Genomic DNA, 14,642 nt, shown 5'->3' with positions numbered 1-14,642 from the left:
CATGAACTGCAGGTCTCCAGACATCCAGCGCCCCCCATCCAAGCATCTTTTCCTTCTCTTCCTTCAACCTGACAGCAGAACTCCCAACACTCCCTGGGAATCTAAACTCCAGTCCTTGCTGCTCAGCTCCGACCTCGCACGTATGTGGCGCTCAGGGGGAGTTCCCGGAGAGATTACTGCCCTGTGCGTTAGGCTTCTTGACTTGTCTCTGCTGCTTTGCAGTCAGCTCGGAATAATAAACATCAGCCCATGTTAGAGAAATAAAACGGAGAAAGTATCGTGTGGAGCCGGAGAACCAACTCCAAGCACAAAGGCAGCCAACACTCCATTAATTTTTCATGTTCCTCCAGAACCTGGGGTAGTGAGAGCATAAATATTTCAAACCATTTTTGTTTTTTTAACGACTGTATTTTATTTTTGATTGACTGAAAGCTGTTGTAGAAGGCTTGGGTTATGGGCTGCTAGCGTGAAGTGATGCTATTGAAATGTTCTCACTCTGCTCAGAGCTGGAACAATTATTTCACTCGATGTCTGAAATGGTCATGATACTGAAAGTAGAAACAGGAGACATTTTAGACACTCCAGAGTCTTTAGATGCTCATTTTAAGTGGGTTGGGAAGGAGGTTATCTTTATTATTCCTCTGTTTTTGTCACCATACCTGCTAATCTGAGTCTGTGGTGTTTCTATCTGGTAACTACACTAACTTCTGACTTACATGGCATAAGACCTTGACTGCACTGGGATTGTAACCACTGGCATAAAGCCCTGCTGTAGAAGTGACTTACACCAGCTCAGCTCACTCCAGTTTCAGGGTATGCTGCCCTGGTGTAAATCATGTCCATACAGGGGGATTGCACTGGCACAGCTACAGGAGCGGCCAAAGCCCAGTGTAGACCAGACCAAAGTGAGAGCAGAATTTGGACCTTCTCGTCTGTCAACCTCTCACATCAAAGGCAGGGAATGGGGAGCAGATGGTCACGACCAGGTGTGAACTGAATGGCTGATGCATCTCTGGTGAAAAGTTGCGCTGCTGCATTTTCGTATCAGAAGCAAAGCTGTGCTGGGGCGCCTGCTGCTCTGCACACCTGCTTGTTAACACATGATCCGTCCAAATATTGCAGTGTTCTTTCTCATCGGTATTAGAGCCAACCCCACAAACAAGCACAGAGACTGTACGTTTAAAAAAAAAATCCCTTCTGCAGTTACGCCGTCTCCTGAGTTCTGAGGCAGCAAATTGCTCCATGTGGACCACCCTGTGCCCACACGATTCCGGTTTCTTTGGGCTCCGCCTGCAAAGAGCTGGCTGCAGGATTGTGGCATGTCGTTGAACCGAAAGCTTTGCAGACAGGGCTCCCTTGCATTGTCTTCTGTAAGAATGAAGGGAGGTAACACTTGCACAGTAAAAAATAGCCCATTTAATTAATATCAGTATGACCATTATTTATTGATGAAGTGAAGCTTGCGTGTACACTATCAAAAATTATTTAGAATAAAATATTTAGTTCAGTAAAGCACTTTAAAAGTTCAGATGCAGGGGTTTGGAGGTGGAGGGGCCATGGTGACCTACTTTAAGTGTGAGCCTTTTTTGCAATGAAGAGTGATTAACACTAGCTGGAAGAAACCTCTGGAAGTTGCTTTACAATAACTTAGCCGACTTCTGAATAATTTCCCTTTAAGTTTAGAATGGAAATGTATCGCTTGTATCATAGCAAGTGCTAAGCCGCTCCACTTAGGTAGCTTTTCAATTGGTGAGTTTAAACATTGTGCCTTAGAAGCAGAGACCCTTTGGGGGGAGGGGTTGTTTTGGAGATCAGAATTGCATAAAGAGAACGTGTCGCTTCTGTGTGCATCCCACACACTGAGCTGGATTCTCCTCTGAGCTCCTGGGGCTTCACGACAGCGTCACTCCACCGACTTCAGCAGCGTTGCTCTGGATTGACGCTGCTACAGCCCGGAGAAGAATGTGACCCACTGAATCCATTGGTGGGAAACTGCATTTTGCTGGCTTTTGTTTTAGTCGGGGGCTTTGGCCTACGCCTCCTGCAAGAAACTTTTAATCTGGGATCAGGGGGTTTTCCTGCTTCTCCTCTAGAGGCACTAAAAGGTCATATGCAGATTAGTTCTGATTCAGTGTGTCTGTCTGGGGTGCAGGAACTGCTCCTTGTCGGATGGGTGCCCGTGTGTCAGTGACCTAGTCTGCCAGGATGTTAGAACTAATCTGCAAGGACACACTTTTCCCATCCTTCCTCAGGGCTGCTTTCCGCCATGATGCCTACAACAAAAGATGGGCTAGCGGGCCTGGGGCCGGGAAGAAGGGAAGAGTGGGTACGCTAGAAGTTTATATTTGGATATTTCCCTCTTCTGTCCCCTCAGTGTCGTTCATCATCTTAGGCTGCAAACCCTTTGGTACAGGCTGTCTCTACGTGTGTGTTTGTATAAGGCCTATTCTAATGGGGCCATCGTATAAGTAGTAATTAATAAAATAACTAGCAATCTTGGCAGGAATTTTAGCTTTTTTTTTTTTTTTGGTAAATACTTTGGAACTCAAGTTTATTTAAACTATCACACAATAAAAGCAACGGGCTTGATTCTCCATCACCATGCCCCTCACACGGCCATTCACACCAGTGCAAATGGGGTGTAAAGTGCTGCCCGACCAGGGTGGCTGCGTTTTGTGCTCTCTGCACTGGTGTAAAGGATTGCACAGGGAGCTGGGTGATGCAATATCAGACCCTGTGCATCCAGATCAGTTTCCTCTTAGGAAGAACCTCACTGCAAGGGATCATTGCAATGAGAACTGTAGGATTGCACTAGCCTTTTACGCTGCTGTCCCGGCTAGCAGGGCTGGAACAGCCTGGGAGACTTGCCGTTCAAGATGCATTCTGTGTTGTAGCCGTGTGGGCCCCAGGATATTAGAGAGACAAGGTGAGTGAGATAATACCTTTCTATTGGTGAGGAGCCGGTCCCAGTCAGGATGCAGTCACTGTAATAGTCAACTGTTAAAGTGGTAGCATAGTCTGTACCTGGCTGTACAGAACTAAAAATAGCCTGAGCAAAAATTAAAGTAAGTAATTTTGAATATTCAACTGGAACTTTACCACCAGTTTTGAGTCCCAGTAGGAGCTGATCCCACTGGGAGCTTTTTGCTGGAGGTTCTGATTCCCAGGAGTTTTTGGACAATGTTTGTTTTTTTGTTAGGGCAGGGGGAGGCCTGGCTGGGCTGGTTGGTTTTGTTTAGGAGGATTTTTTTTTTTTTTGGTAAATGTGTTTGTTGTTGGGTTTGCATCACAGGGGGGTTGTGTTTGTTTAATTTGTGCATACCAGAGGGACCTCCAGTACTGTGAAGACTTTGGGTGAAGTCAGTGGCAAAACTATCATTAACTTCAGTAGGGGCAAGAATTCACCCTTTGTCATCAGGAATTTCTGAACTGGTTGCAACAGAATTGGAAACTGCAATCAAGGTCTGGAGGGAGCTAAGTAGGATTACACTGGCTCAACTGTATGGATTAAGGATCTTTTAAGGCAGAAGAAAACACCACTGGATTACAAGGTTTTGGGGGGCTTTTAATCTGAGTTCAAATTTATGTAACTTTTATTCCTGTCAGACGCCCACGCACCAAGACATTTTCTTTGTGTAAAAGTGCTTTAGAAATCAATTCACATCATTATATTGATAATCCAGTTTGTTACTTCAGTGTTATTTTTCTGGACCATGTAACTGATTAAACAATTATTTCCTGGTCACTGAAGCATTCTCCTGTTCCTACTGAAAGAAAAGCTTCCAAATATGTCGGTTAAAAGGACAGCACAGGAGAGGCTACTGCAGGCAGAAGTTCTGCATCGGAAGGTCTAATATTGCATTCAGAAGACTTGAGAGTGTTTAATAGAGGGCTCACATTTTATGTTTGAAATCACAAAATAGTTTAAAAATGAGATGAGATTGTGTAGCTCTGAGTGGTTGAATTTTGTCTCCCGTGGGTTAATTTGCCCCCTGTTTGGAGAGGCAGGGGTCACACAAGCAATAACACTGAGTGGTGTATTGAATTAAATTAAAAACCAAGAGTACATTACAGGGAAAGAAATTTCCCCACACTGGAGTGCGCTTAGCGTTTCTCTAGGGTTTTACTCCGGCTGTAGAAATGTTTTAAAAGGGTGAGCAATGTCACATTCTTGCTGGGAGATTTTATTTTAGACTTTGATCCGATTTTAAGAAAATTCCATAAGAGCCATCTTGCGATTACCCCACAGCTGTCAAAGAGAGAGAGTACATAAGCCCCATTTCCGACATAGCTTGGGCCACCATGGAGCTAGTATCCAAATCTGGCCCCTGCATCCTTTCTAGATTGAGAATCTAAAGATACATAGTTTTGCAGGTGTTAGCCTGTTTCTAAAGATAAATCATAGAGACACAAAGGGTGTGTGTGTGTGTGGGTGTGTGTGTGTGTGTGTGTGTGTGTGTGTGAGAAAATTTTTTTCATCGAGTTCAAAGGTCCCTAGGAAGACACAGCACAATCTGAGCATGTGTAGGCTGCTGGGCCAGCGCTCTCACAGCGCCTGCAAGGGGTCGGTGTTCGGGTGCTGAGCTCTGCAGGCAAACAGATGCTTGGGAGCGCTGTGGAGGCAGCACGTTGAACCCTGCAAGGAGAAAGCATCTTCCCTCGCAACTAAAGTGCCTTTTTCCGCCTGAGGAGGGGCGAGCCCGGGATGCGGTTCTCTCTCCTGTGGTGGGGAGATCCCCCAGGGCTCCCCTGCGAGAGGCTGTGGATCAGCATTCCACACGCTGCTGGGTTCAGAGTAAAAGGATTTTTAATCTGGAGCTGAACTAGGAGAACACCCGATTTCATTACGCGATTAATTCCATGGGTGTTAATTGAAGTGGCCCAAGCAAACCAGGGAGAGGGGATTCCAGTAACCTGGTCCCACAAACGCTCCACCTGCCAACCCTCCTTAGCAGGGAATTGCATCATCGCGACAAAGTCTCCTTGGCACAGTGTATGCAGGAGCAGAACCGTTGGAAGCAGCAGCGTTTTAGTGCAAGGGCTGCGGGGAAGAGCTCTCTTTCATGGGTGTCCGATAGACAATGGGATGCCGGGGTAAAATAGAGAGCTCTGCGTCAAAGCAAGCTCCATACTAGGTCATTTCTGTCCCTCCAGCCAATCTAAAGTCCTTGTTTAAATTGTTCCTTTAGTATTCCCAGAGCTGTTACATTGCACAGCCCTGCTGTCCTGTTTGGCTATCAGGTGGGTCCTGAGAGCAGCAGGATCTGCTCCAGGCATGGCAGCGTGCAACGTCCTGTCTGCTCAAGGCAAAGCCAACGCTGATTAATTCTTCTCTTGCTACTTCCATGGTCTTTCCCCCTTTTGAATTAGCTCGAGGGGAAGGGATCCGTTTCCGTGGTCGAAGTCCTAGGAACCTGACCTGAAACCTTGCTGTGGCTGTTGGAGTTTGGGAGCTCCCAGCACATCCCGTGTTGCTGGAATGTGCAGCCTGGTGTCCTGTAATGTCCTCCCTTTTCTCATGCCACGTCTACTGGGGGGAGAGGCTTTGTGTGTTTTATTAGCAGATTCCTCTGTACTCGCCTGTAGATGCAAAGCCACCAGTACCTCTCTTGAAATGGTCATGGTGAATTTTACCTTCAAAGGCAAAGAATAAAAATAGATTTTAGAACAACCGCCAGGAAAAAAGCCAATCCAACCCATTCTTATGAAAACACAGCAAACTGCCTAGGTCCCAGTCTATGAAATCGTTGGCTCTTGTATTTGAAACTGTTACATTTCTGCTTTAAAGCTTAATAGGACGTTTGTTTGTTTGTTTGTTTGTTTTTTCAATGTGTAGCAAATACAAGCAGGGTCTCTTCATTCTAGCACTCGAGTAGTAATATTTAAATGCTGCTTTACAGACATACAGGAGGGAGGTCTCTGCTTCACCCAATTTACTATCTAAATTTAGCTGTTGTCACTATTCATCACAATATTTGGAGGTGGAGGGATAGAGATGAGAGGGAGCAGAAAATGAGGGGAAAGGGAACCCCGCCCCTTGAGAGACCATTAGCGACCCACAGAGCAGCTGCATGCAGCACATGTACTAACACCAACAGCTGTCTCTAGTTATTCTTCCATGGGAGAAGTAGCAACCTACCCCCTTTTGTTGTTAATGAATTGCTGAATGTTTCCTGCTCAGCTCACTGGCTACCTAATTGACTTAGCTGAGCCTGGGAATCAAGCAGGATCAGTGGCAGCAAGTCACGCTGCCCTCTTCGCTTCAGAAATCCAGCCCTGGATCTGGCAAGGAAGCACCTATCGTAGGGGTCAGAGAGAGAGAGAGAGACAGGAATTCCTCTGCAGGGCTCAAGAAGCAGAAGAATTTGGGGGCTTGGCTATCCTTTTACCTTAAGTGAAGGACCGATGGATGTTTGCTTTGCCTATAACCAGCTGGGTCTGAATGGCCTGGCTCCTGTGCGTGTGGAAACCTGCAGAAGATTTTTTACCTAACAGAGTTGAAAGTCTGACATTAACAATAAACAGCAGTACAGCGTAAATATTTATTTATTTGCAAGCCACTGTGTTTAACTTAGTGGCAAACAGCATCCATTAAACTTTGAAAAGCGACTTCAGAGAAACATCAAGCTGCACTGTCAAGGGTGGGAACAGGGAAAGCATTGAATGGCAGAAGGATGCAAGCTGGGAAGTAAATGGATTTGACTCTATTATTTCTTAACCCTCCCAGTTCATTTAGTTGTGATTTTCCCTGGCAGACTTTCTCCTATAGCAGAAGGTTACAATTGCAAGAGCTGCATCTTTGTCGTGTGGTGCTTTCGTTTTGTTTTGTTTTTGGGGGGTTTCTGAAAATTCTGTATTCCTGGGGAAAACACTTCCAACCCGTTTCCTCCTCCAGCCCTCGCGGGGAGAGAGGGCAGCGCGCTGTGGAACAGAACTCTTCTGAGAGCTAAAGGGGGGGAGGGGATTTCTGCAACCCAAAGCAAGCGAGGACACTATGCAGGTTTCTTTTGTATGCTCAGAGCACAGCATAAAGAGCCGGAGTGCGGACGATCGACTGAACAGACAAAATGCCAGCAGTCCCAGCCTTGGCACGCGTAGCAAATTCCGAGCAGTGGCCATGGTTGCCCGGAGTCTGGGGCAGCTATCTGTGCAAAATGCCCCATCCTCAAGTGACTCCAGCGTGAAACAGCCGGGAATGAAATATAGGTATGGAGAAGACAGTGCTCTCCCTTCTGCGGAAAGAGAGTTTCTTGGCCTCTTGTTTAGATGTGTTTCTAATTTCACTGTCTACTATACATGTTGGAATGGGGGCACACGGGTGTGTGTTGTGTTGTGTTGCCTGACTACGTCTATACATTTTCAATGGTACAAATGCTGAACTCGGTGTGCACTGTCCTACTTCTCTCTATTTCTAGTAGTTTGCTGTTTTTCTCCTTTAGGTACAACCTTGCGAAGGGTCATCATCTGCTCTCGCTTACACTGCTGTAAAACCAGAGCACTGCCACTGAATTCATTGGAATTATTTCCAGTTTACACCAGCCTAAATGAGAGCAGAACGTGACCCTAAGATTTGGTTTAGGGTTCAGCAGAATTCCTGTTAGCGTTGTTGTTGCTAATTCTCAGACATTCCCGGGGGTCAGCAGCCCACCGATTCCTCATTTGATAGCAGACCTTTGTATTCTGTAATGTCACCAAACGTTTTCTGATGCTTCCACCTTTTTCTTTGGAGCCCCAATACATGTGCTGTGGAATAAGAGGGGACTGTCAGTCATACACTGTACCGCTGTTGATCTGTGTTTAGTGATCTGAAAACTAAACAAGACAGACATAACATGCTCCAAACAGCCGTGCACCAAGGGGTTAGTGTGTTAAACTGCCATGACGTTTCAATAGGGAGATGCCAAGAAGTTTTGTGTGTCTGAAAGAACAAGAATAACATGTATGTTGTACTTTGGCTAATATTGGCATGTGTGACACTTCATACAAGATGTGAATAGCCATGCCAAATATGTCAGGCAGAGACACATCGCTCGGGTGGTGTGAGCTGTACCAGATTATCTTGTCATGCTCAATAACAAGCCATTTTTGCTCCGGTCCTCTGTAGTCTTCTAAGCAGTGTGTGTATGAGTGAGATAGAGACAAAGAACGAATACATGGGAGAGGTACCGCCTTAGATTGCCAGGGATCTACTAGCTGAGAACCTCGGGGTCCCCTCTCGGTCCTGTATGCACCTCTCAATTGAGACCCCTGAATGCTAGATCTGTATTCGCATTAAGTAAAAAATTGTAACAGACAATTTTATCTAGAAACCATTCAATACATGCTTTGAAAAGTTCAGCTGAAAATTTCTTTAAATGCCTGACTCTAGAAATTTGCTGTCTTAGATGGAAAGGTTGAAGAACTGTAGCGTGTAAGTTTATAAGCATCTTCCAAAGGCAAGATAGATCATAAAGACCAAAGTAATTCCAATACCAAGAGCATTAGTTAAACTTCCTGGATTGCAGAAGATTAAGTCAACCATAGCATTGCTGGTTGGTTGGGTTTGTCAGTGTATTAGTGGTGGATAAAAACATGCTGTGCAATATACTGGCCAGCAAAAGCAGCCTTTCTCCTCTCCCATCCTTCCCCCACTACCCAAAGAGATCGCCTCTTCCTGTGTAAAGATCTTAAAATGCTGAGTGAAAAATAAACAGTGTAAATGTTATTTATTTGGCAAAGATTTTCAGGAGTGACCAACCATTTTTTGGTTGTGTCGCTTTTTGGGTGCCCAACCTGAGAAACCTCAGAGGGACCTAGCATCAGCGGGTGGGTTTTCAGCCCTTTCTGAAAATCAGCCCCCTTCTAAATCAGCCCCCAGAAACGCAAGCCACTTTGAAAATCTCAGCCTTGCAACATTTGAATGTTTCTTACTCAGTATTTATCCCCTTTGCCACGTACCGGAGATGGATACACTGCCTCCCACGTAGTCCGGAAGCTAGAGACATATGTCCCAGAGATGGATACACTGCCTCCCACATAGTCCGGAAGCTAGAGACATATGCTATGTTGGGTCCTATTTCTCTCTAGATTGTAACTTGCATAGCCAATTATTTGAGACAGAGTTCTGCTGAGGTGAACGTAGACTGGTGGTAATGTTGGGGGACTCCCAGAACAGGGAGAATTTGGGCTTCAAAAAAATTCCACTATCCTTCTGAAGACTGTTCCCCATCAAACATGTGAATCAGAAATGTTGATTCATTATGTAGCTTATTCACTCCCTGGGAGGCGAGCATGGTTTTTAAAAAAACGAACAAAGTACTGAAGGATTGGGCAGTGTAATCTGCTGGTACATGTTTAATATTTTGAAAAACACAAGCAAACGTCTGTTACTATCCTCTTCCAGTGCTGAGGAAGGGAAAAGATCTATCCGCTTCCTCATGGAAGTGTCCCTTCATCGTTAGCAGCTTCCTGGTAGTACTGAATGAATACTCCCTTGCTGTGTGGTGCCTCTTTTTGCTAGGGCTGTGTTAAACCACTGATAACACAGGTTATTAAGGGAGTACGGGTGTCAACCTGTTTGACAGTGTGTGTTTGTTTTGTCTTTTAAACTAAATTGTACATACATACAGCTTTAATACAAGCCTTAACTTCTACACCAGTGGTCCCTGAACTTTTTACCTTGTCCCTCCTACCCCTCCGGGCCAGGAGCAGGGCTGTGACTCCGGGAAGGGGGGACACAGATGGGGTAAGGAGGCCGAGGCTAGGTCCACAGCTGGGGGCAAGAGTGGAGCCTCAGCTGGGGACCAGGGCCAGTGGCCGGGGCCCTGGCAACCAGGAATGGAGCTGGGTGGCACTCCCTCCCCACCCCCATGGGGGCTGGCCCGAGCCCCAGCCATGCCCCCCCCCCAAACATTCCTCCATGTCCCCCTAGGAGGGCACGCCCCACAGTTTGGGAACCTCTGTTCTACACAGGGAATCAGACTAGTATAACAGGACATGAGGAATATTAACCATCATCTATAGTTAATAACTATTATTATTACTGTTTAGATTTGCTCTGTTCCCAAATCCTAGATCCCTTGATCAAATTGCTGCTTGCCTGAGGCTTCAATCCAGAGATCACTTTATTTTCGATCCCAGTCCCTGAAAGAACAATCCTGTATCTGGGCTAGTTTCATAAATAGAGGATTTTTTACTGTATTTCATCATAGACAGTTGGCTAAGAAAAGCTATGGTTCGCCGACTGGCGGTTCGTCCACCGGGCCCAACTCAACTGCGTTCCCCTCAACAGAGCCGTCCGCCACAGCAACCGGGACAAGCGCTGCAGGAAGTGCGGCTACGCCAACGAGACCCTGCCCCACATCCTGTGTGGATGCAAACACCACTCTGGAGCCTGACGGCACCGACACAACGCCATCCAGAACCGGCTGGTGAAAGCCATCCCGCCATCCTGGGGAAGATCACCATCGACTCCGCCATCCCCGGAACGGACAGCCGACTGCGACCCGACATTGTCATGACGGACGCAGAAAAGAAGAAGGTCCTCGTGGTAGACATCACGGTGCCATTCGAAAACAGGTCACCAGCCTTCCACGAGGCCTGAGCACAGAAGGCGTTGAAGTACACCCCACTGGCCAACACCCTGAGAGCCCAGGGCTACTAGGTCCAGATCCACGCCCTGATTGTGGGAGCCTTGGGTGCATGGGACCCCCACAAGGAGCCGGTACTGAGAGCGTGCGGAGTCGGTCGACGCTACGCCCGGCTCATGGGACAGCTCATGGTGTCCGACACCATCAGGTGGTCCAGAGACATCTACATGGAACACATCATGGGACACCGCCAGTACCAGGTCGAGTAACCGAGACCGCCGACCAGGGAAATAACCCACTTCCTTCCCTGACGAACCGAGGGACGCACCCCATCCATGTACTTATTATCTACACCGATACTGACTTGGACTCTTAATACATTCCACGGGTAGCGTACCCGAGCCCACTTATCCACTGACCCTCTAAAAACTCCCGCACCCCAGTCTGGATCTATGCTGGTTATGTGATATGTATGTACCTCGTGAACCTTGTAACTGATACTTGCAATCCCCCATAACCCAAGCCCGACCCCAGATGTACAGTATCTTGCCTCCTAACGTGTGTAAATTTGATTTTAAACATTAACTTTAATAAAATATTTGAGTGTCAAATCATTAGGCGCTCCAGCTATCTAGAAAAATGCCTCGTCACTGAACTAAAGAGCAGCTGCGTTCCTTACTGTAAGGGCAGGTCTACACTAGAAGTGCTTCATGGGCACCGCTGCAGAGAAGACTGAGAGGGGACATGAGAACAGTTTCCAAGTACATAAAAGGTCGGTACAAGGAGGAGGGAGAAAAATTGTTCTTCTTAACCTCTGAGGATAGGACAAGCAGCAATGGGCTTAAATTGCAGCAAGGGAAGTTTAGGTTGGACATTAGGAAAAACTTCCTAACTGTCAGGGTAGTTAAGCACTGGAACAAATTACCTAGGGAGGTTGTGGAATCTCCATCAATGGAGATTTTTAAGAGCAGGTTAGACAAACACCTGTCAGGGATGGTCTAGATAATACTTAGTCCTGCCGTGAGTGCAGGGGACGGGACTAGACACCTCGCGAGGTCCCTTCCAGTCCTATGGTTCTGTGAAGACGCTGTATGCCAATGGGAGAAAACTTAATGCCCCTGTTTATAGCTTCCTTCCTTTAGTATCTAGGGATCTGTATTGTACTTTGAAGCCTGCAAATGACTCTAGTTTCTGCTGGACTGTGTGGTGGCTGCTGCTGCTGCAGTGTGTTACTATATAGCTTTCCTTTCCCCTGGTCCTTTTATTAGTGGAGGTTGTTAACCATTTAAAGCGGTAAAGGCCTCCGCCTTTCTGCAATGAACCAGCCTTCCTAGATGTGCTTACTTCAAAGCTGTAGACATGACGGGAGGAGACTCTAAGCTGAGAAAATGGAAAAGTCCAGAAAAGTTTTAATGGCTGGGTTATTAGTCTTTATCATTTGAATAAATGGATATTTTTTTAAGCTGGATGTCAGTCGTAGAAGTTAAAGATGGAAAAGGTCTTAGGTGATCCTCTAGTCCAGGGATGGTCAATTTATTTTTTGTCAGGGTCCAGATTTCTTGGTCAAGGTGTAGTCAAAGTTCAGACTCCAGAGAAAATAAAAACAATAACAACAACAATTATAATAATAATTAATAAAAAGATTCCAGGGTCTGTTCCAAAGGGTCTGGTGGTCCGGATTTGCCCTGCAGTCTGCCTATTGACTATCCCTGCTCTAATCCATCCCTAGCCAGTTCAGAATCAGTCCCTAAGGTGTATTCTCCAGTGCTGTGTTCAGGCCAAGTTTTCAATATCTCAACCTATAGAGCTTCATCCATTTCCTGAGCAAACCATCCTTCTGTCTGATAAATGTCACCATTATGTACTTCTCCCTGGCACAAATACAGTATTGCCAAAGCCACGTGAAAAAAATCTTTTCAGTAGGAGCCACATCACTCTATCGTAGTTAGCGGTAGAGCACCAGCCATGGGTGTGTCTGGCCACATGGCCGTGTCTGGCCACGTGGCCCAAACTTGCTTAACATTTTTATTTCGAAGTAGGAGTAGATCTTGCAGCTGAGACAAATTAAATGAGTTCCACTTGAAAAGCAGAAGTGTAGATCAACACGTGAAGCTACATGAGTTACATTCGACTCTCTCACCAGTTCAGCCTCTGATTTCATCAGGGTTGCATCCGTGCATGCGATAGCAGTATTGGGTACTTCTCATTGCTAGTTCATACAGCTTCTACATGGCTTGTAGCAGAGCTGCCCTGAGGGCACTCGACCGAAACTGAAATACAGAGTAAAGAGAGCGCCCCCCGAAGGAACTCTTCTGGTTCTTCACATCTTAGGACACATCTACACTACAGCGCTACACCGATGCCGCTGCGCTGCTGTAGCGTGTCTGGTGAAGAAGACACTCGATGCCCACGGGAGAGCGCTCTCCCGTCGTCATAATTACTCCACCTTGGGGAGAAGCATAAGCTATGTCGGCAGGAGACGGCGCCAGTGTGGATAGCACAAAACTTGCGTCTCTGGGGGGGGCTTTTTCACACCCCTGAGAGACGTAAGTGAGATCGACTTAAGCAGTAGTGTAGACCTGCCCTTAGAGACCAGCTCTACTCCGAAACAGCCGCAATGCAGAGAACAATCTGGGGACTTAAAGGCAAGTGAGCATCTCATGCCAGTTTGTTTTACTAAGCGCGTTTTCTTATCTTTTCATTTTTATTTTTTAAACAGGGTTCCTAATGTGACACAGGAATTGAAACGCCACCCGGGTCTAACATGCAATATTCAATAGCAGTGAAATATGCAGGGGCTAAATGAAGTGCACCAGTGCTTTCTGATAGCTCACACTAACCGTTCCATTAGTGTTTTTCATGCAGTTGAGCAGACCTGAGCTAGAGCTAATGAAGGCCATTCACTTGGCATGCTTTTTCTAGACACCACTTACTCAATGTTATGCTTTTGTGCCACTAGAAAATATCTATGCAAATCAATTTTTTTATAATGCTTTAAAGATTTTAAACCCCAAATTGAACTAGTTTATTGAGAGAGGGAGCAGCATGTGTTCTGGACACACGACCAGGAGTCAGGAACTCCTGGGGTCGAAATCCCAGCTGTGATATTGGTTTCCCCTGTAGCTTTGGGTGAGTCATAGACTCTTCTCATGAGTGTTCCCTTCTTAAAACTGAGGTTAAGTTATCTGTATCATCTTAATTAATATTTTAAAGGCATTTGAAAATTGAAAGAGTCAAATGAACATTGTAGAGTTCATATCTGCTCACCAAATTATATACTCGTTGTAGACGTCATTTGTTTCCAGCTATTAAATTTTTACCCTATCTACTCTGAATTTTCAATTTGCATTCTCTCTCTCTGTGTTAAAAACACCGTTGTTGTAAAACTGCTGTCAGAAAATAGTTGGATGCCATAATGATTCTGGCCTAATCATATAAATCAGATTGAATGAGGTCACTGCTACTGCCACTTTAAATTATTGTGGAAATGTAGCATGCAGAGTTTCAGCAACCGTCTGTTATCTAATAAGTGAATTTTATATCTGAGAAGCTTGCACTTGCTGTTTTATTTTCCACTAAAATGTGTCTGGTTTTCCATGTTTAATTGTCATAGATAGTTTCAATTTTATACTCATTTTTGGAGCTCTAAGTAATTGCCCAGGAAAAGAGTATTGTGTGATACAAATAAATTTCTTGAAATGCCCTTTTCCCGGTTTTATTCTGTCATATATGGTTAATTTGCAAGTAGAAAAAGCTGATTTAATATTAAAAATACCTGTTAAGAGATTTCCCATGCTTTCACTTTTGTTTTATCCCTGCAGATGTGCTGTATGCGAAATTACACATTTTCTGTTGATACTCTCAAGTTGCAGAGTGCTTTTGTTTTTCAGTTGGCAATAACTAACTGTCTAGTGTCTAAGAAACAGCATCCTTTCCATTCCTACTGACTCTGTGTTTGTTAAGTATCAGGGGGTAGCCGTGTTAGTCTGTATCTACAAAAACAACAAGGAGTCTGGTGGCACCTTAAAGACTAACAGATTTATTTGGGCATAAACTTTCGTGAGTAAAAACCTC

The 14,642-nt window shown here is 45.5% G+C and overlaps 1 protein-coding gene across 2 annotated transcripts in view; it reads left to right on the top strand.

Moving 5' to 3' along the window:
- KCNAB2 (potassium voltage-gated channel subfamily A regulatory beta subunit 2) overlaps positions 1 to 14,642 on the top strand; it is a 57,623-nt gene that overhangs the window by 12,346 nt on the left and 30,635 nt on the right. Inside the window, exon 1 of one of the 2 annotated variants that reach the window (XM_024207800.2) lies at positions 6,995 to 7,206. The exons of the other annotated variant lie outside the window; for it this stretch is intronic. Within the exon in view, the coding sequence (XP_024063568.1) occupies positions 6,995 to 7,206 (212 nt within the window). Of the gene's footprint in view, positions 1 to 6,994; positions 7,207 to 14,642 lie in introns of those variants that run through there. 2 annotated transcript variants of the gene reach the window in all.

The sequence above is a fragment of the Terrapene carolina genome, unplaced genomic scaffold (assembly GCF_002925995.2).
Source record: "Terrapene carolina triunguis isolate 2854851 unplaced genomic scaffold, T_m_triunguis-2.0 Scaffold714, whole genome shotgun sequence".
NCBI classification, from domain to species: Eukaryota; Metazoa; Chordata; order Testudines; family Emydidae; genus Terrapene; species Terrapene triunguis.
This window is presented reverse-complemented; position numbering and strand designations above follow the sequence as displayed.